The sequence below is a fragment of the Ambystoma mexicanum genome, chromosome 7q (genome assembly GCF_040938575.1).
Source record: "Ambystoma mexicanum isolate Mex_15411 chromosome 7q, UKY_AmexF1_1, whole genome shotgun sequence".
NCBI lineage: Eukaryota > Metazoa > Chordata > Amphibia > Caudata > Ambystomatidae > Ambystoma > Ambystoma mexicanum.
This window is the reverse complement of record NC_090941.1, coordinates 555,471,376-555,496,235: the sequence shown is the minus strand read 5'-3', so window position 1 is coordinate 555,496,235 and position 24,860 is coordinate 555,471,376. Positions and strand designations below refer to the sequence as shown.

The following is a 24,860-nucleotide window of genomic DNA, read 5'->3' as shown; positions in this document are numbered from 1 at the left end:
GGGGCTCTTTCCCAGCAAACAAGTAATCCATGCGCGTGTGTACGCCATGTGGGGCCGAATAATGGGAATAGCCGCGCCCCTCACTGTGCTTTTCTCTCCAAATGTCCACCAACCCCAGATGCTGCAGCAACGAGCTCAAGGCCATAGCCGGCAGTGCCGGGTTACGGTGTTTGCCATCGGATCCTTCTAGGCTAGGGTTGAGTACAGTTAAAGTCCCCTCCCCAGACCCAGGCAGCGCCCCAGTAAATAGGCAGGCGCGCCTCCAGGGACTGAAAGAAAACCCCAGCATCATGGTTTGGGGCATACATGTTTATGAAGAAAACTTCCCTATTTTCCAGGAGACAATGCACTAGTACCATTCTCTGCTCGTCATCGCTCCTGGACCCGAGCAATTGAAAGGGGACGTACGTTCTCACGACTTCCCTGGTGTATGCTGAATAAATGGAGCCAAACAGCTTCTCTCCCTGTTTCCTAGCAATCATGGATTGTCACTCCGCCGTGAGACGTGTCTCCTGCAGCAATGCAACCCGTATCCCCATCCTTTTCAAATACACATGCACTTGCAAACTCTTAAGATAAGTGTTAAGACCCCGAACGTTCCGGATGATTACTCTTAGGTCCTCAGCCATATCCTGGCCCATCTTACTAGGCTTCATGTGTCCCACTGCCCGTTTTTTCTCTTCCCCTTGACCTACTCCTGTCACATCCAACCAGCTTTTGTGCCCTGTATACAGGTGTGTTAGGCAGAAACCTGTGCAGTTCCCTCTGGGACCACTGCAAAAGATTTAGGACTACAGGTGTTTGGCAGTAAACCTACTTGGTAGCAGTCTGTACCACACAGATTCACTTGGTAGCTGTGGCTGAGCAGTCAGACTTCCCTCAAGAAGAGTTAGGCAGTATACAGAGTATTCACAATAGGTCAAGAGAACACAGTAGAACAAGTAAACACTGACCAGGGCTTGGTGTAAAAGAGATATAATTATTTATTTAAAACCACATCTAGAAAAACACACAGGCACTAATAGTAAGCAATTCAAAAACACGGTCACTAAAAGATATACACTCCCTTAAAAGAATATTAGACAATTCTAAAGTAAAAGCCCCACTTATTTGCAGACAGCGGTGAGCGCTTAACATAGATGGCACTCTAATAATTCGTTTTAAAAAGGGAGAGAAAAGCAGAGAATAAATTGAAACAGATCTCTCCGGTGTCTCTGATGTATGCCCTCTGCCAGGCGTTTCTCTGGTGGGCCTCAGGTGCGAATCAATGTGGCTGTGCGTCCCCTGCCTGCACTGCATCAATCAAATTCCCGAGCGCCCGCTGGCCGCCAGGTGCTCGCTTGTGCCAGCCCGGTCCCTCTCAGGCTCACAATGCCTCAATGATGTTCTATGCAGTGACTCGCCCGGTTGCGTTGTCGTCAGTGCACCTGATCTTTGCGCCGGGCCAGGCTTCCTGACATTATGCCCCCAGCAAGCTGCCTCGTCAGCTCTCGGGCACTCGCTTTCCCCGCTGTCTCCTCACCTGCAGGGCTCCTCAACGCTGCTTGCAGTATCAGGCGTTCCTCTGTATGGCTCCTTCTGCCCCCAAGGGGATATCATCTGCCAGCCACAGTGCTTCAGCAGCTTTTGGCACCCTCTCTCTTCCCCACTCGTCGTATAAAGCCTGCGCTAATCCTCCAGCCTGGACGCTCAACCACTTCAATTTGCCGGTTCTGCCACGGCTGCCATTTTCAATGTCATGCCTCCAAGCTGACCCTCAATCTCTGTGTCTGCAGGCTTTCCGTTTTACATCTCTTCGCTACGCCTGACAGGCTCTGCTACGAGGTGCTGTAAATAAAAGGTGCTTTAAGCGCTCGTAGCACTGTTTTAAATCATTGGTAACAGGATCATGTGGAAGCTCCAAACAAATACAGCCTCACTGCATGGCTGCTGGCCAGGCCCCCTCCATTCCCCAAGCTTATTGTACTTTGCGTCCCCCTCAATGGGGCTCGGACACCTTTCGGATGTTGAAGACTTTCAAATGTGCATGGCTCTCTTTACAGACCACCACAGGACCACTTGGACCCAAAAAAAATCACTTTTGCTGTTTGCTCACTTTATAGCTTAAAACAATGTACCTTTCACTGAGACTTTCAAATGGGCTACTTCCTTTTGCTGGACCACTCTGTTACTTAGTATCGCTAATCTCACAGAAGCCTTTTACTTCAAAGTTCATTCACAGGTCTGCCTTTCTTCGTGTCTCATCCGCATGCGTGCAGCCTTCACTTGTGATATAATATTGCTTCTTCATATGCTTTAACCCACACCAGTCTCTACGGTTGCTTGCCAACTCACCGGCTGTGTGTGTTGCTTTCTTGTTTTGCTAGTTCCAATTCACGAGTCAAGGTTAGTACCACAGGCTTGGACTCACCTCCCCATCTCTGCGTTCACCCGGGAGGGTGGCTGGCGTCTTTGAAACACAATGCAATACTTGTAGGATCTGGCCTTCTCCGCGTCTCTTTTGCGGTCTGTCGGAGGCAACGACCTCCAGTAGGGAACCTTTGGGAATTTCGGCCTGCTGCTCTAGTCCCTTGGTCCGTTGCTCTGCTCCAGCAGGTGTGCCTTCGTCCCGGAAGTTCTGCTGGTACTCGTGTTCCGCCTTGCTCAGAGTGTGTTTTTAGGTGTCGCCTTTTATTCATGTGAGGATAGCTAACTGGTATCAGGTGTTTGCACTTAGTGTAAAGGGCCTGACCTGAATAACGGGACATGTCCAGTACGATGTGAGAGTTAGTCTGATTACTCTCAGTCACCCTCTTCCTCTGCCCAGCGTTTGTGTAAAAAGGGGGAGGGGCAGTTGAGACTTCGAAAAATCCTAAAAAAATAGGTTGGGGTAGATGAGCAAAAAAGAGGGGAATACCGTGTCTCACCCCCACTCCCCGAAGACCCCTCACCCAGGTGATCCTTCCGCACTGTTCCACCTCCACGAACTGGATCCAAAAGTGATGGCCGTTTCCTGGCCACCTGGATGACAGGTCCCTGAGCACTAATGGGTGAGGCACCCTTTGGTTTGTCACAGGAACCCCTGTTCCCTCACCGTGGCTCTTTCTCACACCTCTGTTTTCTTCTGTGGCTTCGCTTCCTTCTGCCTCCGTTTGTCTTCTCTCTCATCGAAAAAAGTGGACACCATTTTTAAATGTTCAGCGTAATTGAACATTTTCATAATGACTAGCCTGCGAATTCAGTTCAGTGTTCCTTCTACTCCCCATTAACTCCCTTTTCCTTTTCCACGTACCAGTACTGGAGTCGTTATGGGAATTGGAGACCATAATACTTATAGGATTTTTGATGTGACCATGTTTGGAATTTGTAGTCATCACAAGACCATTAAAGTCAGGAGGTGTTATGTGTGTGTTATGTACACGAGTTGTGAATGTTATCCTGCCTAGAATATCTGTCAAGAAGAAGTTTTAGAGTTTTACAACTGGAGGGATTTGCATAATGACAGCCTGCTATCAGGAATTTAGGAACTATAGGGTCTTCTTCACATGCAAGGGAAGAATATTGCGTCCCTCCATCACCACACCTCCCCAACAGCCATCTCCTCCCAAATTGCCTTAGAGAATACAGAATCGCCTTTTATCAACGAGATTCTGAAACTATGCTAATAGCGTTGATATGAAGAATTCTAAAAGAAAGTAGCAGATAATCAGACCTCAGCCCAAAAGAACCCAACTGCTGAAAATGTTTGGGTTAAGTATTTTCAGAGTATTTAGGCTAAAGGTGAATTGTGTGATTATAGCCTGAACTTTCCAACTGACTTCTTAGCCTTTGCCCTTTACTAGAGATGATGTTGTTGGCTTTATTTCTAACAGCAGACCTTCTACGGCTCCAGGCTGAGATGGCTTATCAAATGACATACTAAAAGGTGGCACCCCTCCATGTTGGCTCAAATACTATTTATGATGTTTGTTCAGGTTATTCAAGAGAAATGCCTTCCTCCAAATTGGACTAATTAGATTGTTTTTGTATACAAAAGAAGGGATGGGATACGCTTAATCCAAGACATTATAGGCCAATAGCCCTGCTGGACGCCCCAAGCACAGTTTTTGCTTCCATTGTTCGGGATCAACTCTGTCTTTGGGCTACCAGTAGTGGGAGGAATGTCATTTTTCAATCTGGAATTCTCAATAACGTTTGAATTAATTAAGCCTTATTCAAGGGATTGACATTATACATTTATGGATTTTCCTCTTGCCTTTGACAGTGTGAACAGATTGCTATTATGGTCACAGCCGGTAATGTGTGGCTGCTCTCATTAATGAGTAGAAATAATAAGAGCATTGCACACAACTACTTCTATGCAGGTTAGATTAGACAGAGAAGGTAGGTTGTCAGAGCGGATTCTGACTGAACGTGGTTTGAAGCAAGTATGTATTTTAGCAGAGACCCTTTTTCATTTATTTATTTCGAATATTGGTAATCTACTAATCCATGTCAGAGCATTCTCACCCTGCTTAGGTACACTTCCTTGTATGAGACTCCTTTATGCTAATGATCTAGTCTTAATTGACCAAACACCCATTGTGTCTCCAAAGACAACTGCTGGAATTACAAAATGATGTTGATGCAAACGATCTAAAAATTAATGCTGATAAATCCAAGATAATGAGGATGGCCACAACGAGAAAGAGCTCTTGTAATAACTTCAAATGGCATTTTAAGACAGATGTTTTGGAGGTTGTCTCTATTGTTACCTATTTAGAATTCACCTTGGTTGAGAGAGCATCCTCTGTGAAGATAAATAGTGTTTTAAAACAAAAGTTCAGAGGCTGGCAACTCAGGCTAAGGTTATAAATAAGAGTTTTGGAGGCTGAAAGGGAACAGGCGCTGCAGGGACACTGCAAGTCGGCACCCGCAAAGTAAGTAGGGGGGTGGAAGTGTGGTGGGATTGTGTGGGTGTGGGCCGGGGCCAAGTCAGAAATGTTCAGGGGAAAAAAGAGTGAAGGTTATTTCAGAAAAATAATTTTCTGTCTTTTCTCCGAACATTTGGATCTCTGGCTTTCAACCCTGATCCGTTATTGTTTGTTGTTGTATTTATTACTGTCTTTTGGTTCAATGCACCTTGAACAGAGGAGAATTAAACAAATCAACACATTATTTGCACAAGATGATCAGGGGAGCACCAGCGTCTCCCGTTATTTTGGTGTCCAGCAATCCAGTATTTTTTCTGTTGATGAGAGCAAATTTTGCCCTATGAAAAAATGCATAGAAAGACCAATTTGAGACCACTACCCCAGCCTACACCCCACTACAAAGCACTGCACGCTTTGGCCGGGAATGGTGTGCATGACCTCTGGCTATGCACAGTCGAACTTTGCATGGGGAGTAGATATTTGGAAATTTAATCATGTTCTCTTTCCAGTTTAATAAGTGCAAATACTTGCCACTTAAGTTTGCAGGATTTCAGCAAATGAGGCCCAGGGACCAGATCTAGGCCACATAAAACTGTAGCCAGTAAGGTGCATAGCACGATATAGGAAAATGAAGCAAGCCATCCACTGCCAGCAGTGCAGTGGGCAACACACTTGTGCAACCATGCTGCTAGGTTGGGAACAAGGGTGGGAACTAATGTTTGGGATGGAAGTTGTGCAGGGGTTGGAAGAAATGTGAAAATAACACTGCACTGCCTTATTTTCATTTGCTAATGAAAGTAGTATGCAAATGTGCAGTCCAAATATAAATGTATAAAAGAAACCTCATCTTTCATCTTGGGAAAAGAGCCCTGGGAGAAATCAGCCCACCTGCTGTCATGCTGATCTGTTTCACTGCTGTTACACGCTGCCTGTGACCTGCGGGCCCACACAGCCTTGGAGTAGAGCCACAGACGAGGCATCCGGTCAGTGTGACACTGCCAGACACCTGACTGGTTGGCTCTATCTTAAAAAAGCTAGTGAAACTAATTGCAGGCATCAGTGGTTCACACTGGATGGATTATGTAGGCAGAGTGATCAGCCGACTGACCATCAGACTAGAAAATCAGCGGTCCACACACGGTGAAGCCAGGGCATCACACTTTAGGCAAAAACTGCACCCGGATCAAATACACCAGCATTGAGTAAAGGAGGTTGGTTTAGACTTCCCTACTCTCGGTCGATCAATTTGGATGCTAAGGACATTTTGTTGCTGGTGGGCAACATAAACCTGGGGTCCTCTATGCAACAAATTACAGGCACAGGCATTTGTGGACTACCAAACCTAGAGACAAAAACAACTGCCTAGGTGAGCTATTTCGAATAATTTCATTTACAATTTTATTTATCAATTAAACATAATGTTGAGAAAAACAAGCAATGAGATACATGGAGAAATCAACACATTTGTAAATATACAGAATATGTAACAACAAGAACAAAAAATCAGTAGCAGAATGTCAATGATTTTTGGAGAGTGAAACATCACAATGTTGAGAAGAACAAAATAAATGAATGCAGTCAATGTGATCTGCAAACTAACGTCATACCTTACACATACACTCACTTGCACACCATACGTACACCTGACACAGACATCAAACAAACAAAACCTAGATATACACTCAAAACAACATTTACATATAAGTGCAAAACCTCACTCTAATGTGCAAACATATGCAGTGGAATGTGCAAAGATGCAATGTTGACCAAATTCGGTAATGGCGGGCTGTGTTGGATGTCAGCCCTGGGCCCAGATTTTGCATATGGTACCCCATTATTCAGCTGGCCACACGTTCAATAAATTCTGTGGCTATGGCTAAGTCTACTTGAATAAATGTTCAATGTATGAATTTGTTAGTCGGGCTACCAACTTGTGTACCATCGACCCAGCCTTCTTCAGGGCAAAGCACAATTAACATTGACATATGTCATGACATGACCTAAAACAAATAAAGAAACAATAAGTACCCATGTGTGAGTCTATTGTGAGCTATAGTACCTTTGTCATATCTAACCAATGAAGCGCTGACCTTTATTCTGAAGCTCTGCGTGTGCGGGGTGTGGATATCATTGACATTCAAAAACTGGGGCCACTGCAACAGCCTGAACAGTAGCCTGATTCTTAGGGAAAGACCTCAACGTTGTGTGCCTGGGGAAGTTGATGCAAAAGTAAAGCCCTGTGTATCTCACTCAACCTGGATGCAGGCATCACTCTGCCTCTGTTCAATGTGATAGTTTAAGGTTTTAAAATCCAGGTACTTTGTTAATTGATATTGTTGTTTATGTAAAGTATAACACTTCAATGCTTATGTAAATATTTTGTTATTGTAGATTTAAAAAACATTCTGTGTATTTTTTTAATTGCACTTTTTTGGAGGAATTATGCTTGTATATATATTTTAAGTTTGTCATATAGTCATTTTGTATTACCAAAATATTTTACGCTTTCTTTTAACATATAGGTTTACATTTTACATACTTTTGAATGTTGTTATATTTTATACGATTACCTGTTTTTATGTTTTAAATAGTTCTCATTTTAGGGTAGTATTGTATGCTTTTAAATATGTCGGTGAGTTAAGGTTACCATGATATTTAATTTTAATATACTATTTTCTGAATGTATTAATACATTGTATTATGTTGTTACCTTAGCAAATATTATTTCTGATGTTTGTTGAATTTAAGGTGTTGCTGGTTTAAACAAAACTTGTTTGTAAAAGAAGTTGATTTTCCAAATAATTCCCAACTTTTTATGATTACGTGATTATTGATTTTGAGTGTTTGTTGTAATACTAGCTTGTGTGGTAAGAGCATGTAGTATAGGTGTGTGTGGCGCAAGAGCATGTTGCATATCAGCACATGCACAAGTATATGAGTAGTAAGTACATGTGTTGTAAGTTTCTGTGTTGTAAGAGCGTGTGTCATAAGATTGTGTGTCGTGTGTGTTGTGGGAGCATGTGTTGTAGGAGATGTGGCAAGCCAGAAGGAAGACTTAGACCAGAAGACATGGTTTAAATGTAATTTTATTTAAAGAAAAAGGAAATGAAAAACTAACCATATTACTAAAAGGAAGTTATCTTCCTAACAAAACTAAACTAAGATGCTTTTCGATAGTGCAAAATAAAATAGTCCTCGGTCCAAACCTATTCACTAAACTGGTCCAACCACTTTGAACATTCAAAAAGAAAAATAGGTTGAGTGCCCTGCACTCTGGCTTTTCCACCACGATCTCTCTCGGGTGTCTACATGTTATGTGCACTTAGCGTATGTGTATGAAGGTGGTTGGAACATTTGTTGTAAAAGTATATGTCGTACATTGTAAGGGTGTCAAAGAAGGAGACAGACACAAATGTGGCATGATTTTGGTTATAGACTTATTTCTGTGTGAAAAGGTCCTTACTATCCCCAACTTCTAATAGGGGGTTCCCTGTCTCAAAACTACTACTAAAAGGGTCTGTCAGAATGTTTGTCAACGTAAACTCCACCGTACTGTGTCAAAATGGTACAACGTCCGTTTGACGACAGAATTTTTACTGAACAAAGTTCATCAAAAAAACTCATCGAACTATAGAGGGGCAGGGATAAAAGGGGTATGTATACAATGACATGAAACAGTCAAAACCTGCTTCTAGCCCTCACACTATATAGCTGAAAGGTAAACTAACAAAAAGTTCCTTCTTTAAGGAGAATGGCTCCCTTTTCCTTTTTGGGTAATGTTCAAAAAGAGTGTTCTCTCAAACCAAAATAACCTGGGGTAATGGCTCCCTTCTCCTGGCTTGCGGGTTTCACCTAGTCCTGGTACAACTTTACATTCAGGAGAATGTCTTCCTTCTTCTGGTGTGACTCCTTATATTCTTCAATAGAACCAGGGGGGATTGCCTCCCTTCCCCTGGTATGATTTGGTACACTTCACAAAAATGCGAGGGGGAATGACTCCCTTCCTCTGGCTTCTTTATCTCTACTCTCTGATCAGGACTAATACAATGCCTCCCTTCTCTTGGTATGTTGTGGCACAGTTCAATAAGGCCAGTTGGGATGACTCCCTTCCCCTGACGTCTCTGGCTAAAGTCTCTGTTTATGACCACAAGAATGCCTACCTTCTCTTGGTATGCTGTGGCACAGTTCAACACAAGGCCAGGGGGAATGACTCCCTTCCCCTGGCATCTTTATCCGAACCCCTGATGTGGTACCAGGAGAATGATTCCCTCCCCTGGTATGGCTTGATGTATTTCTTTCTCAATGTTTTCAAGATGTACGCACACTTTGTTACTTTGACTTGTTCTCAAATCTTGTATGGGTCCCAGACCTTCTCTGGTGATCAGTGGTTTTCCTTCTCCCACTGTAACAAGGAAGATTTCCTCTGATGCTTTCCATCCCTACGTTTGGGTCCCAGACCATTCTCTGGTGGTCAGTGGATTTCCTTTTCTCACTGTAATGAGGAAGACACCACTGCGTTCTCACCAATCTCCCACATTTGCGGTCTCTGCATCTCGGTGGGACCCGTCGGTCCACCTGGCCAAGGGTATGCCAGAGCTCGTCTTTCCAAGTCAGGCTCCTCAGGCTCCCCGTTTGGCTCTCACAGCCTTTCGCGCATCTGCAGTTCTGCCTGCTTCTGTCAGAATTCGAATCTCCTGGGTTCCTTGCTCCTCAAAGACAACCTCAAGTCTGTCTTCAGTTTTCTTTATGTCAGGCTGGTCCCGCCTTCACCTATCGTCAACACCTTCAGTGTAGGATCACTGGTGCTCTTCCTGATGCCGGTGAGCCACCTTGTGGAAAGTACTTGAAGGTGTAATCTTCATACCTCTGATGTTCTTCCTAGTCCTGATCCTTTCTACTTGGCTGGTTTCATCACTATGGCAATAGTAAATATGTTTGCTCTCTAAGGAAGGGTTACATGTGTATTGTAGGACTAGGGAATGTGTGTGGGTGATGGAATTGCAAGGGCTGCACCCACGGTGGTCATCCTTATCCACAGAGGGGGGTGTCCCAACCACCCATAGGGCACTATTGGGTAGCAGCCTCACCTCCCTTACCTCATGAGAAGGGGCTTCCCCTTAGGGAGAAGTGATAACACCTTGTGAATCATCACATACCCTTCCCCTAATGCTACTGACTTCCCACTCTGAATTTACCTCAAACCCCGGGTCTTGTTGACCTCACATAGAGTCACTACAGGGATGTTTATGCCATGTCCAAATAGGAGCCTTTGTTTTAAACCCTTCTTCCCAGGTATCATAGGGTGAGTTGCTTACCGGGGACTGATTTATTTCTTCCAATAGCTTATCAAATCGAGGAAAGTCAGTACTTGTTTGTTCAGGGAGTCCTGGGACTACCGCTGAATTCGCGATTGTTTCTCTACCCCTGATATTAATAGTGACTGGTGTTCGAGGACAGATTGCTGATCTCCATGAACACACATGATTCATACAGGCTTTCCTCCCAAAATCTGGTCGGCCCTTACTGTCGTCTGTTTACTCCTGGAGCCAACTAACGCGGAAGCTGGTATTCCGGTGACTAAGATGGATTTGTGAGTTTTAAATGGTACTGAAAGAGAGAGACAGTTACTCAGGGTCTACTCTTCATATGTTTTCATGCAAGCAGTCAAACGTTGTTGTGAAAATTCATTTTCTGAAACGCCACTCCATCTTAACCTTAACTATGCCTTGCACTAACGCGAAGGCATAATATATATACACAAACTTGAAATAACCACAGCTTCCCCATTTCAAGAAGGTATGTGTAAATGCATGCTGTACCCAAATATTAGGCCGATTCATGGAATTAATGTGCGCTGAAATTTTCGCCGCAAGCGTGCAAAAGCGTGCAAATCGCAGTGCAAGTGCGAAAATCGCAGCGAAACCCGCGCACAGCGATTCATGAAAGTCCATGCGCGTGTACATCCCTGGATGTGCGCTAAAATTCTGCGTGGCGCACGCTGGCGCACACGTCTCCAAACAGCGTGGGCTAAGCGCACAGCGAAAGCGCACATAGCGCAGCGCACACAACAAAAGTAGGCGGAACAGGGGGCGTAACACGCGGAATGGGGAACAACGCATGAAAATGTGGGCGTCACGGGGGAAGTACAGGAGGCAAATGCGCGGAAAGCCCACACGCGCGTCTACAACACGTATTCATGGAAACGAACGTTGCTAATGCGTGCGCCAAAAAAGACGCGCAAATCCGGAGACACGTATGCCAGCAGGAAGCAGGCGTACGTGGACCCGTGCAGCATAAAAGTGCGCGCAAACAACAAACAAGCTCAGACGCCAAGATGAATATACCGTTCCTAGCAGCAGTGGTCGTGGGATACTGCAGGAGGAGGAGGAGGATAGTCAAGCCCAGAATTTTTACACCCAGAACCAGCCTTTTTGGGATGCCTGATGACCAGGTGTATGGGAGGTACAGGTTTCCACCTCACATAATACTCGACCTGGTGAGTGAGTGGGAAGATGACCTCACATCACCCACCCTGTGCTCCCAAGCACTCAGCCCCCGGAGAAGGTCCTCAATGTACTGCACTTCTTGGCCACTGGACCATTTCAGGGGACAAGTGCTATAGTGGGGGGGTGTCACAGGCCACACAGTCACGCTGCCTACACCAGGTGTTGGCCATCATGACTGCATGCCCATCAGTCCGCAGGCCCATAAACCTGCCCAGAACACCTGCAGAAAGGCAGGCTGCCCTCCAGGATTTCTACTGGGTGGCACAATTCCCCAAAGTGCTAGGTGCCATTGATTTCACCCATGTGGCTCTACGTCCCCCCAGGGCATCTGAGCACATCTATAGAAACCGCAAGCACTGGCATTCCATCAACGTGCAGGTAGCATGTGATGCCAAGGGAATCAGCACTTCAGTATATGCAAACTATCCAGGGTCCACCCACAACAGTTTCATTTACAGAATGTCAACCCTAAACCGGGACCTAGAAGCTGGGCGGCATGGCGATACATGGCTGCTTGTTGAGTATAAATACCACTGTACATGCATGCATGTCAGATACTGAGTAATGTCACAACCCCACTAATGATACCCATCACCACCTCCCCAGGGGACAGTGCCTACCCTCTGAGGGTAGTGGGTACATGACGCTGCCAATTCTGAACCCCACCACCCACCCGAGGTAAAATACAACACAGCCCATATTGCAACCCGGGGCATAGTGGAGCGCACATTCGGTGTGCTCAAGTCACGCTTTCGCTCCCTTGACCGCTCTGGTGGGCAGCTGTTATATGCTCCCCCAGTAGTGTGCAGGATCATAGTGGCAGCATGTGTCCTGCACAACGTTGCAACACGCCGGGGCCTGCCGGTGGACATGGTGGTGCCCCCACATCCCCAACCACATGCACACCCGCTGCGCATGGGAGGGGAAAGGGCACGTGGTGAGGCAGCCCGTACACAGCTGGTGGCTAATTACTTCACATAAAATCACACCCCTGTGGAGTGCACACAGCCCTGGCATATACCAGCTGACAATCAATGATGATGACATAAGGGACACTCAACTGTCACAACCATACCATCCTGAGATTGGTCACCAGGAAGTGTTACATTGTGTGCATCCCTACCTACCCAAACACCACCAATGCTGTGTCATCTAAAGACATACATCTATGCTGCTAAATTCATTACCCCCTTGCTAAATACAACATGAGAACAGTGCCATGTTACCCAACCCCTCCCCAGCTCCACCACCAAACACACCATGGCATGTCATGCAATGTGAAAGCAAACAAAGCAATGCACAAGACCTGACACAAGTGTCACAAAGTACACTGTCCCTAATGGAAACTGCCCATACACAATATGCTCTCAGAAATGTATAACTAACAGCACACATTACCAAATACCTACCACCAACACAATGCTGCAACACACCAAGGAAAAATGCAAAAACATGACAGTACTAAGTTCAAGTAGTGGTAGTCTTACAACCTGAATATGCCAGCACATCGATCCCTTACAAATGCCACGCAAATGTCTCAGTGTACTGCATACAACATGAACTGCATCAGCAAAGTAGACGGCCTTGTGAAGACATGAGGAAAGAACCTGCAGATTAGGAGGAAGACATGGATGCACAAGCACATATCAATACACCATGCAGTGTACAATACAACAATATCCACTAGGGATGTCTACACAGTATTGACTACAGACTGCCCACACAGCTCATGGGAGCCCAACGTCACTGTGTAATTCACTGTCACTTGGTCACACCCTTTGCAAGCCCATACAAGGCAACACACTGTAAAAAAAAATCAAAAATCAAAAATTGCCATTTGGGGTACGGGGGGTGGGGAGGCCACCCAGGAGGTTCGAGGACAGGGTGCACACCAACACCCACCTGCGTGGATGTTGCGAGAAAAAAAAACCCTCCTTAGGCTCATGGCCTGCACGGCTATGCCATTGTGGGAGAACTGCTGTCGCTCTGCCTACCACGCCCACCTTTTGGAGGTCGGCCACCTTTGCCTCCCTTACCGCTAGGTCACCTCCCAACCATGGCACTGATGTTGTTGTGTGTATGGGAGTTGCAGTAAACAATTGTCCTGGGCAATTGGGGGTAAAAGGGGTAGGGTACTAGATGGAATTCGTACCCTAGTGCTCTAGCAAGGCGGTCTGTGACCCCTGGGGGAAGATGACGGGTCGCGCAACGCACAGGCACCCCAAAAACAAAAAGTAACGTGCACGCAACCCCTCGTAGACCATGTGCATGAAAAAATGAACCCGCACTATGCTGTGGCACCAGAAACACAAAAACAAGCGTACGCGTGTTACACGCAGCTTACAATGACCTCTGAAGGGGTGCGCAACACACGGGGCAAGCACAGTTGTTAAATGCATGCGCGACTCACCGTCTGCCTGGAAAAACAACGTGAAAAAAAAGCACGTGTGCGCGTAGGCAACACCCCCGCCAAAAGAAGAACTGTACGCTGTTTGAGGAAACAGGCCCAAAAAAAATAGAGAATGCTGTCAGAGGTAACAGGGAGTACGAACTTGAAACGCTGTGAAGTAATCGCATGTGAACCGACAAGAAGTACAGAATTCACCCACTTGCTCTCCACGAAAAGCACGTACAAGGGAATGGGGTCCTACATGTACCTTTTAAAGTGGCCCACACGTACAGCGTCACTTACGCGTGTACGCGCTAAGGCCCTTTCCTCCAATTACACGAGCTGACACTCGGGCCTGCAGTTTTTGGACGTGTACGATGAACATGCACCCATGTTGATGGAAACGCCCGCGTGCGTCACGTCACTTACGCGCGTAGTCCCTTTCCTCAGATTACACGCATCCACACGCGGACGTGCAGTTTTTCCACGCACGCTGAACCACTATGCCCACGTTACGAGGGAAACGCCCGCGCAAGTCACGTCACAGAAGCACTTACGCGCTAAGGGCCTTTGGTCCAATGAAACCGCGTACGTGTGCTGACGCACTTACGCGCGAAGGGCCTTTCCTCGAATAACACGCTGACGTGCAAGATTTTCACGTGCCAAATCACTCCATATCAAGCTGGCCACGCAACAACACACGGAAGACCACGCTCCTGCCCAGAAGGCCAAATTACTGCCCCCCAGAGCCCCGAGCACGCTCCCACCTGCCATCTGCTGCTGCCTGACTGCCTGCTGCCTATGTGCCCTGCTATTTGCTGCCTGCACGTCAGCCAGGGGTGCAGTTGCTGTGACCACCCCTGCTGGAACCGAAGACTCCCGACTGGGATACCATCGCTCCACAGCCCAGCCCCATGACCCAGTTGCCCACCCACTCCTGCCCCTGGGGTTGCCATGTTGGGCACAACACCATCTGGCACCACTGGCAACCCCCAGCCAGAGAGGCAGAGGGTCACCAGCTTCAGTGCCAGGGAAGTTGGTGTCCTGGTGGAGCAAGTCCTAGGGCAGTATGATGCCCTCTTTGGAAGTTTGCACGCCGACAAAGAAGGACAGACCAGGATCTGGATGGACATCGTGACTGCCACCCACGCGGAGGGGGTGGCAGTCAGCCACTTACACCATGTCAAGAAGCGCTGGGAGGACTTCATGTCCAGGACCCTCAACAAGGGGCGCCGGGGCCACCTGTCCGACCACCAGATTAGGGTCCTGGAACACATATGCCCAGCGCTCCACGTCCAGGTCCTTGAGAGGCATACCCGTCTGGAGTCGAGCGGTAAGTGTACATGCATACTGATTGGACGCTGTGCGTGTGGTGGTGTGCCAGTAGTGTGCAGGTTGCACATGTGTTTTCGTAGGGCCATGTAGGGATGTGTATGAACAGGGGCGTGAGGCTGCCACATGTGAGTCCTCTTAGGTGTGAGACACATCGATGGTGTATGTGTTGGTAAGCATGCTGTGCAAATGCAGGTGTGGTAGCACACGTTTGAATTTCTGTGTATGTACGTTGGCATGGTTGTGGTGTCACACATGGATGGTGGTTCCTGCTGCATGTATCTGCACTGTGTACATGTGCATGTGTGTGTATTTGACAAGTGTGCAACTGTGATGCAACATGGATGCACGTGACACTGATATGTAGAAGGCTGAATGCCAGATGTGACATGTATGGCGATCGCATCACTGCGACAGTTGGAGGAGATGTAGACATGCATGTAAGTGTGGTGGCGTGTGTGCGTGTCTAGCGCACTCCCTGTGTTTCATGTGATGTCAGGCTCACCTTCGGCTGTTCATGCTGTTGTATGTGTATGGATGTTGCTGCCTGGTGCAATATTGCTGTGGAAATGCTCATGTGTGTGAGTTGAAATTGCATGTGTGTCGTGGAGTGTGATGCCTGAAGTATGACACTGCCACTCATGTGCAACTGTCATGTGTGTATCAGTCCATTGTACAGTGCCCTGATGTCTGTGTTTTATCTCTCCCTGTCTGCAGCGTCAACTGATGAAGAGGGCAGAGAGGGTGCTGTGGAGCACAGCGGCAGGGATCGCACCACCAGCCGGAGACGCAAGGCTCGGCTCCCCTCCCAGATTGTCATCTCGTCGGGGAGTGAGGAATCTGGTGCTGCATCCCAGGCCGCAGCTGCCGAGGGTAGGTCCAAGAGGCAGAGGTCGGAGGTGGACTCCTCGGCAGCAGAAGGGGCAGCTGAGACCCCACAGGGTCCAACAGAGGAAGATGGCCGTAGTCATCCAGGTTGGTGGGAGGGTTTGGTGGAGGAGGAGGCCGTCGAAGACACGGGGTCTGGAGGTGGGGATTCCACTGGTGCTAGTGGTGCAGTGCAGGGGCAGGGACAGGAGGCAGCACAGGCTGCCGCGGAGGTGCCTGTGTGTAATCCTGTCCCTGATCCTGTCACTGCATTATCTGGCACCAGCAGGGATGACTACGTCCAGACCCGATTTCAGGGAGGGGATGAGCGCACAACAACTGGCCTTCCTCTCCCTGCGGACGTGGCTATCCGGGACCGTGTTGAGCCTGTCCTGAGTGGGATAGCGTTGCGTCAATGGGGCATGCGAGGTGACTTGCAGTCTTTTCGTGGAGAGACTGCACGTCGTCTCGCTTGCCTCTTTGACCATATTGACCTACTGGGACGGGTCACTGGTGTTGGATTCCTCTGTGTGCTGGACCTTCTTGCGACCCCCTCCTCACCTGACCCCCCTATGAGCCAGTCGTCCTCCATGCCATCTTCCCATCCATGTGTCACCTGGGTACCCTGTAGAGCTGCCCCTGACCCAGCAGCCAGGCTGGTGGAGGACACATCCCTGCCACAGTCGGGAGTCGGACGTCCAGCAGGGGTGGCCACCACGACAACTGCACCCCAGCCGGAGGAGGACATGCAGGCAGCAAGAGACAGGGCGCAGGCACGGGCACAGCAGCAGCAACATGGTGGGAGCAATGATGGCTCGGGGCCTTCAACATCGGAGGGGCAGGCATCGGCCATAGGGCAGGAGGACCCCAGATTTCAAGTGTCTTCCGTGTGGCAGCGGTTGGGCCACGCCATAGATGCGGAGCGGCAGCGGGCGGAAGAGGCACGGCTCACAATGGTCTGGGCGGAGAACTCCATGCGGCGGGCCCTGAGGCGGGCCGAGTGCCTCGAGGCATTTTGCAGGGAGTTGGAGGTGAACATGTCGTCGTCCCTGCGAACCCTCGGAGCCATGGAAGAGAACCGCCTCCAGGACATTGAGCGGGAGTTCGATGATGCCCTGGCCCGGGACATTAATAAGTGAGCCGTCGGACTAGCCCGCTGCCATTGTAAATAGTTAGATAGTGTTAGGTTTCCTTTCTGTTTTTGTTTATTTTGGGCCGCTTGGACAATGCACCACATTTTTGTACATAGTTCATTATTAGGTAGGGTTTTCTGTAGGTTTCATTTCATTTGTTGGGCTCATGGATCCTGGATTGGTGATTTGTATACAGTTGAACAGTGGATGTTTCTTGTTTTTATTTTAATTTCACCATGGAGCAATGGATTTCATAAAATGTTTTTCCCTTGGATTTGCTTTGTTGGACTGAGACTTTGGACACATTTTCATTTGGAGTTCTTTGGATTCTAATTTCATATTTATTTTTTTCCAGACATGCTGCATTTTATTTATTATTCCCATTATTGATTTTTTTTTCATTACATTCATGTTGTGTTCAATACATTTTTGTTTCATACTTCGATGTGTGGTATTCTCTCATTGGTTTCATGCATGTCATGATATGGGTTTTCACATTCACTTGCACCCATTGTGTGTGTGTGACGGACATGTGTTTATGTACATACTTGCCATTCGGGTTGTATCATGTAATGGCCATTTCTCTGTGGGTGGATGCAATACTTGTTTGTGTCTTTGGGCTGGGGTGGCGTGGGGTGTGGTGTGGGTGGCCATGAGGCCCATGATTGAGGATCGTCATGACGTGGGTGCTGGGGGACATGTGTGGGGGCCTGCTGGCAGGTGCCCCTGACTGCTGGGGGGTGGGGGTGCTGGGGTACATGAGTGGGACATGAGTGGGGGCCTGCTGGCAGGTGCCCCTGACTGCTGGGGGGTGGGGGTGCTGGGGGACATGTGTGGGGGCCTGCTGGCACATGCCCCTGACTGCTGGGGGGTGGGGGTGCTGGTGGACAAGAGTGGGACATGTGTGGGGGCCTGCTGGCAGGTGCCACTGACTGCTGGGGGGTGGGGGTTCTGGGGGACATGTGTGGGGGCCTGCTGGCAGGTGCCCCTGACTGGTGGGGGGTGGGGGTGCTGGGGGACATGAGTGGGACATGAGTGGGGGCCTGCTGGCAGGTGCCCCTGACTGCTGGGGGGTGGGTGTGCTGGGGGACATGTGTGGGGGCCTGCTGGCAGGTGCCCCTGACTGCTGGGGGGTGGGGCCGCTGGGGGACATGTGTGGGGGTCTGCTGGCAGGTGCCCCTGACTGCTGGGGGGTGGGGGTGCTGGAGGACATGAGTTGGAGATCACTAGTGCAAGGTGACATGTGGCTTGGCTGGGGGGCATGCCCATGGTGGATGAGCTGCCTGCGGGACATGACCAGGGGTGCAGGGTAGTCCCCTGTGGTGTGTGCTGCCTGCAGGGGCCGTGGAGGGTGTACAGGGAACACCTGGGAGGACCCACACTGCCAATTCACGTGTAGGACTCCCCGCGCACCCCCGAAATTCACGTACCCCGCTCTGACAGCAAAATCGTGTGTGAAACTTCCCACGAAGCCCAGTTATTCACGTACCCCACTCGCACAGGGCATTTCGCATGTGAAACTTCTCGCGAACCCCAGTTATACACGTAGCCCACTCGCACAGGGCCCATCGCGTGTGAAACTTCCCGCGAACCCCAGTTATACACGTACCCCACTCGCACAGGGCATTTCGCGTGTGAAACTTCCTGCGTACCCCAGGAATACACGTACCCCACTCGCACAGGGCATTTCACGTGTGAAACTTCCCGCGAACCCCAGTTATACACGTACCCCACTCGCACAGGGCCTATCGCGTGTGCAACTTCCCGCGAACCCCAGTTATACACGTACCCCACTCGCACAGGGCCTATCGCGTGTGAAACTTCCCGCGCACCCCAGGAATACACGTACCACACTCGCATAGGGCCTATCGCATGTGAAACTTCCCACGCAACCCCGAAATACACGTTCCCATCTTCAATCGCGTGTGAAACTTCCCGCGCACCCCAGGAATACACCTACCCCACTCGCACAGGGCCTATCGCGTGGGAATCTTCCCGCGCACCCCCGAAATACACGTTCCCCTCTCCAATCGCGTGTGAAACTTCCCGCGCACCCCAGGAATAGACATACCCCACTCGCACAGGGCATTTCACGTGTGTAACTTCCTGCAAACCCCTGTTATACATGTACCCCGCTCCAATCGCGTGTGACACTTCCCGTGCAGCGGGGCACGTGTATTCGGAGGGGTGCGCGGGGAGTTTTACAGGCGTTTTCATGGTTGGGGGCCTGTGCGCTATGTACGGGATTTGTGCGCTGTGCATGGCGCACAGGGAGGGGTTGGGGGCGTAACTGGCGCTGCTGCAGGGTCGCTGCGCCACTCTGCACCACAGCTGGTTTTGGAAGCTAAAATCCATGAATATGCTGTGCGCGGAAATGGATTTTAGCGCACGCGGCTGGCGCAGTAATTCGCACGCGCACACTGTGCGCCAGCCGCGTGCACCACTTGTCCGCTGAATTCTATGAATTACCCCCTATGTGTGTGTGTTTAGGAATTTCCATTTTAGCAGTAAGTATTCCAGATTTAGATATTTTTGTCGTTATTTGACAAATGAACTCCTATGCAAAACCACACTTGCACATTTGACACTTATGAGTGACAGGTGTATTCATTTATTTTTTTGATGTTACCTATACTAGTGCCACAAGCAAATACACTTTGCGATGGGGATTTAATAATTCCAACCCTGCGTGTGTGATGTCATTTCTGGACCAGTGAACCATCAATTACAATTTGGGCTACTTAAATGCATTTATATATCTACCTTTTGTTCTTATATTGATTAAAAGGAACAGTAAATTGTCCTAAACTTCTTCTTAGGTTTCCTGGTATTGCTGATCACCCAGGGGGTTTCACCAGGTCCGGGAAGACACAACCTAATTATGCACTTGGGAAGCAAGGCACCTTTTGAAATTAAAATAACACCACCATTGCAATTCCAAAAGCAAGGAGACTGACCTGTGCAGAATAGACAGTGTTCCAGGATTGACACGATGAATGCCATCTAAAACTACAAGCTTCCCTTCCATTGCAGCAGTAACGAGTGGAGATGGTCTCCAGGCGGTATCTCCGTTAGGAAGAGTGAACCTTTGCTGCAGCAGATCTCGAGCTGTCATATCCTATGAACAATGAAATACACAAGAAGATTTGTAATCATTCAATACATCAAGTTACCTTGAAAATAATCCACACATTCCATGCAGTTACCACAATCGTGAAATGAAAAGTAGTTTGATTTTCTACAGTGTATTTGTGAACACCTTTGATCATATTTGAGTTCAGTTGAAGATCCATTCTCAAACAACGTACTCTACACGTCTCTGGCACAATGGAATACGTGCTTCATCGGGATTGTGCTATGTGATGTTTCTCTGTATCGTACAAAAATGGCGACTCTAAAAGTCTGACCTGTACAATGCTGCACTTTTGCCCCGACTCGCAGTCAGAATTTTGGTATGGGGCAAATGCGGAACCTATGCACAAAAAAAAAAAGAATCCCATTACACCGCATAAAAGGAGCAGGGGTTGCGGGGGTGTCGCCCACTATCCATAATATAGATAGTGGGGCACGATAAAGTTAAAAAAAAGGGACCCTGCAGCGCCAGTTCCGAGCCATGTTAGTGGAAGGGAACTGACACTGCAGGGACAGAGATGAGTCGGGGGCACACACACAAGGTAAGTAGGGAAGGGGAGGAGGTTGGGGACGCGGGCCAAAGTGATCTATGTTATAACTGCGCCCCACTGTAATGCAAGTCGGCATTTTCAAAGTGACATTATGGGCGGCACAGTGATCACACAGCTCCATGTTTCTCAGCTTGTCTCAGTTTTGCGTCCTGTTTCTCAGTGGGTCACCCTCAATTTATACCCAAATAATTTGTATTTTAAAATAACCTTTATTGGCTTTAGCCTGTTTTTTCCAGCAATGTATCTATCTGGCTTTTGATTTATCATGTACATTTTATTCAATGCCATTGTATAAGTATTTAACTCCAAGGGCTCAATAGCTATCAAAAATGGTGTATGCGGATGATGATGATGATTGATGACCATTAGTATGGCAAACAAGGGCGAATAAATTTGCAACACTACAGTAAAAAATGACTGCCACCTTGGCTGGCCGTACCAGATGAATAAATCAACTCCACAAAGAGACATTCAAAGCAGAGAAGAACACCTTGACTCATACATCATTCCTTTATTTTCCTTGGTAAATATTTTGTCTCCGGCTTTATTTAGCACGTGTCACCATTACATATCAACGCCTGCAGACCCTTCTTGTCATCAGACAGCTGCATCACACTAGCCAGAGCGCTTATCCCATCTAGATGCAATGTATTTTACCTAGGCACCAACAAACACAACCTAAAAAAAGTACAGGTGATACAAACCAACGCCCTCAGAGCAGCACTCAATATCCCCAAAAACACCCTTATCTCTGCAGAGAGAGCGAAGCCCACTGGCTGCCTGTACATGATCAAATCGCCTTCAAAAATCTCTCAATGACACACAAATGCATCTCACTGTCAGCTCCTAAATACCTGTCCAATACATTTTCACAGCACAAATCCAACAGACCTACCCGCACAGCCTACATGAACCTTCTCACTGTTCCCAAATACAAACGTCAGAAAGCAGGGGGCAATAGCTTCCCAGTGGCAGCGGCTAAACATTGGAATGCGCTACCTCCAGCCCTCAGATCTGAATCTTCCTACCGGGCCTTGCTTAAGAGTCTGAAAACCTGGCTCTTTTCACATGAGCAATCTCACCCAACCTAAGCTACACATCACTGACTTACCCATGCTTGAACCTGTTTTGACCATCTGGGCATACCTGCATAGATAATGCACTGATACTTCTCACTTGCATGGTAACTACCTATGGAAAATGCCTTGACGCTCGACCATATGCCAAATTATTAAGCCTGAATAATTGTTGTACCCTCAATTGTAGACCACATTGCTTTGTGCTGACGACCAATGTACCACCTTTTGTAAGACCCATTGCTTTGTGACTTTGTACTAATGCAACGGTTGTAATCCTCACAAGAAAAATTGCGCCCCAGATGCCCTAGGGTTGCGAGCGCGCAACAAATGACAAAATAAATAAAAATTAATTAATTATGATTACCTGTGATTATTCCATGCCACTTAATATCAGATATTAGTTTGCATACTCCATGTGCAGTCAGAGTCAGTAGCATTTTTTGTCACACCTCCCACAGAAATATTTCTTTGCATTACTACTTGTAAGTGATGGTTACTCAATATATATACTGTGACGAATCTTGTGATGTCACTGCTTCCCTGGATGGAAGCTTCCATTAAGTGGCCAGGGAAAGGCAGAAGCTACCCGACTTTGACCCAGGGGGTGGCTATCTGTGGGAGGACCACATGAGGGAAGACAACCCCCTCTGAGAGGCAGAGTGAACTCGCTATATCTCCCCCATTTCTTTTACCTCTGGTAACACCCACGTTTCCCCCTCCCCTCATTCCTGTATGGCATATTGTAGTGTAGGTGTAGAACCTCCATTCACGACTTGTGTGAGAGGTCAGAAATGCGAGGTGGTCAAATTGATAATTTACTTTACAAGTAGCCATTTTATTAACTCAAAAGGGTGTGATAAACACCTTGATATTCATAACCTAAAAAGGATTTCCCTGCATAGCAAAAAGAAACTAAAGGAAAACACTCTAATGAAAGGAAACTGTACCTCACACCTATACATATATTAAACTCCAAGGTTAAATATGGCAATTCAAGTTTAACAGAAACAACAGCTATACTCAACATGCACCTGATGCCAATATATCCGTGTAGCTTGGGTCGGTTCCCCTTCTCCAGGTTCAAAGCAGTATTAGCCAAGTTATATTCTTCTTACTCCATAAGTCTTTCACTTGGCAAAGTTTTCACAACATGAAAAGAAAATTCTTTATCCTCAAAATAATGTTCAATATCTCAATGTCACTTGTTCTTGGACAGTAAGCAATTCAACAATTCTTCTTGATTCACAGCAATAATTTGTCAGAATAACTTTCTCCTTCAAAAACAAAATACTTCTACAATTCTTCTACTTTCACAATAATGTTCCACCACAGTTCATCAAACACAGCAGGGGCCTTGCCACTTCTGTTCCTTCCCAACTTTCGATCACAATGCACTTCTTCAATGTCTTCTTCCTGGTCCACTAACCTGCCAGGACTACCACTAACAATCCATGTACTGGTTGCCTGGACGAAAAACTCCTAACACTGCCACAAGTACTTTGTGGTAAAGCTTGCTTCACACGTTTATTAAAAGTCCTTGACTTTCAATAACATTTAGGATTCACAACTTCATCTGTGAAAACACAATACACATTCGATGCAGTTTGTTCCACTGATTTATTTGCCATGGGCACTGCAGGTTATGTTCCTTTCCTCCTTGATACTTCTTACAAGGAAGGCTTCTCTCCCGACACTCTTTATCTTTCACTTTCACACCAAACAACTACTGACAATGTCTCTTTATCACATTTGCCTTTCTTTGGTTTAGGGAATGCTTGGTAGTGGGTGGCCTAACTATGGCCTCTTCCTCACTTTGTGATAATTGGTTACAAACTCTTTGCAATGTTGTTCCCTTGCTACATTGCCAATGTGGGCTATATGTTTGCCAAAAGATTGCCTCCTCTTTACTTTGGCAATGCGAGTTTATGTTTTGCTAGTAATAGTTGTAACCTTGCTTTCTTTTTAAGTGAGTATATCGCCGACGCAACCTTCTTGCATTAGTTCGATATTCAAAATAGTCACTAGCGGTCAGCGTTCAACAACGCAGCGTTCCGTAGTTACCTAATACAGGTCTCTGCACTGGTCTCTCCACAAGTGTCTGCTCAAACTGCTGCCTCTTCTGTGGACTTCTGAATGCCTGACGGCCTTGGTCGCTTTCCCACGGCCCACACCACTGGGAAAAGGAGCCTAGCTTGCTCCTCCTGCACTCCAGTGCTCGCTAGCTACAGGAACAAGATGCATAATAGGGAGAGATCCTCTCTCCCACGGGACAGCCTGTCTGATTACCGCCTCCCACAGCTCAACCTCTGCAGTTCAGTATTTCCACGCTGGGGACTGAACTCCGCTTCCACAACAGCAGCAGCACCAGCGACTTCCATTTTCTGCAGCTGTGGCTGACAACTTCTGCTGCTACTCCACTTTCTTATTCTAATGACCTGCACCTGAGGGCGCCATATATGTTCCAATCTCCTGCTCAGGTGTGGGTCATTAGAACCACTATACTGCACCTTACAGTTTGGTGCCTCTGAGCCCCTCTTCCTGTACGTAGGGCATTGTGGGCCTTGAAGCCCCCACTGTTCTGATCTCTTTTTGTATCATAAATACAATCTTCAATTTTATTTAATTCACTCTGTTTAGTAAACTCACCTCTAGGGAAGGATTTTGGAGATGCTACTGATTGGTTTAGACTTATATTCATCAGAAGCCAGGGTCTTAAGGCTACGATTTCCAGACATATTATTCCCATGTTGATCACAATAGTTTTCACTACCAACAAGGCGGGTAGATATGAAAAGGGAAGCCTCACTTTGACAACAAGCCCTAAGGTATTGTAACCATGGAAATCTCTTCCTCCAAGTCTCTCCTGTGTCTCTCCTGACCGAGCCCTCCAATTCCCTTTGGACCCTTCTACTCCAAGGTGATGCACCCGGCTAATACCACTCTCAGGGTTAGGATCAGGTAGCCTTTAGGCAGGGTTTC

At 47.5% G+C, this 24,860-nt stretch overlaps 1 protein-coding gene across 1 annotated transcript in view; it reads right to left on the bottom strand.

The window, feature by feature from the left end:
• Nucleotides 1-24,860, bottom strand: part of VWA8 (von Willebrand factor A domain containing 8) — a 3,012,337-nt gene that overhangs the window by 2,046,155 nt on the left and 941,322 nt on the right. Inside the window, exon 13 of the mRNA XM_069639376.1 lies at nucleotides 20,077-20,237. Within this exon, the coding sequence (XP_069495477.1) occupies nucleotides 20,077-20,237 (161 nt within the window). The remainder of the gene's footprint in view (nucleotides 1-20,076; nucleotides 20,238-24,860) is intronic.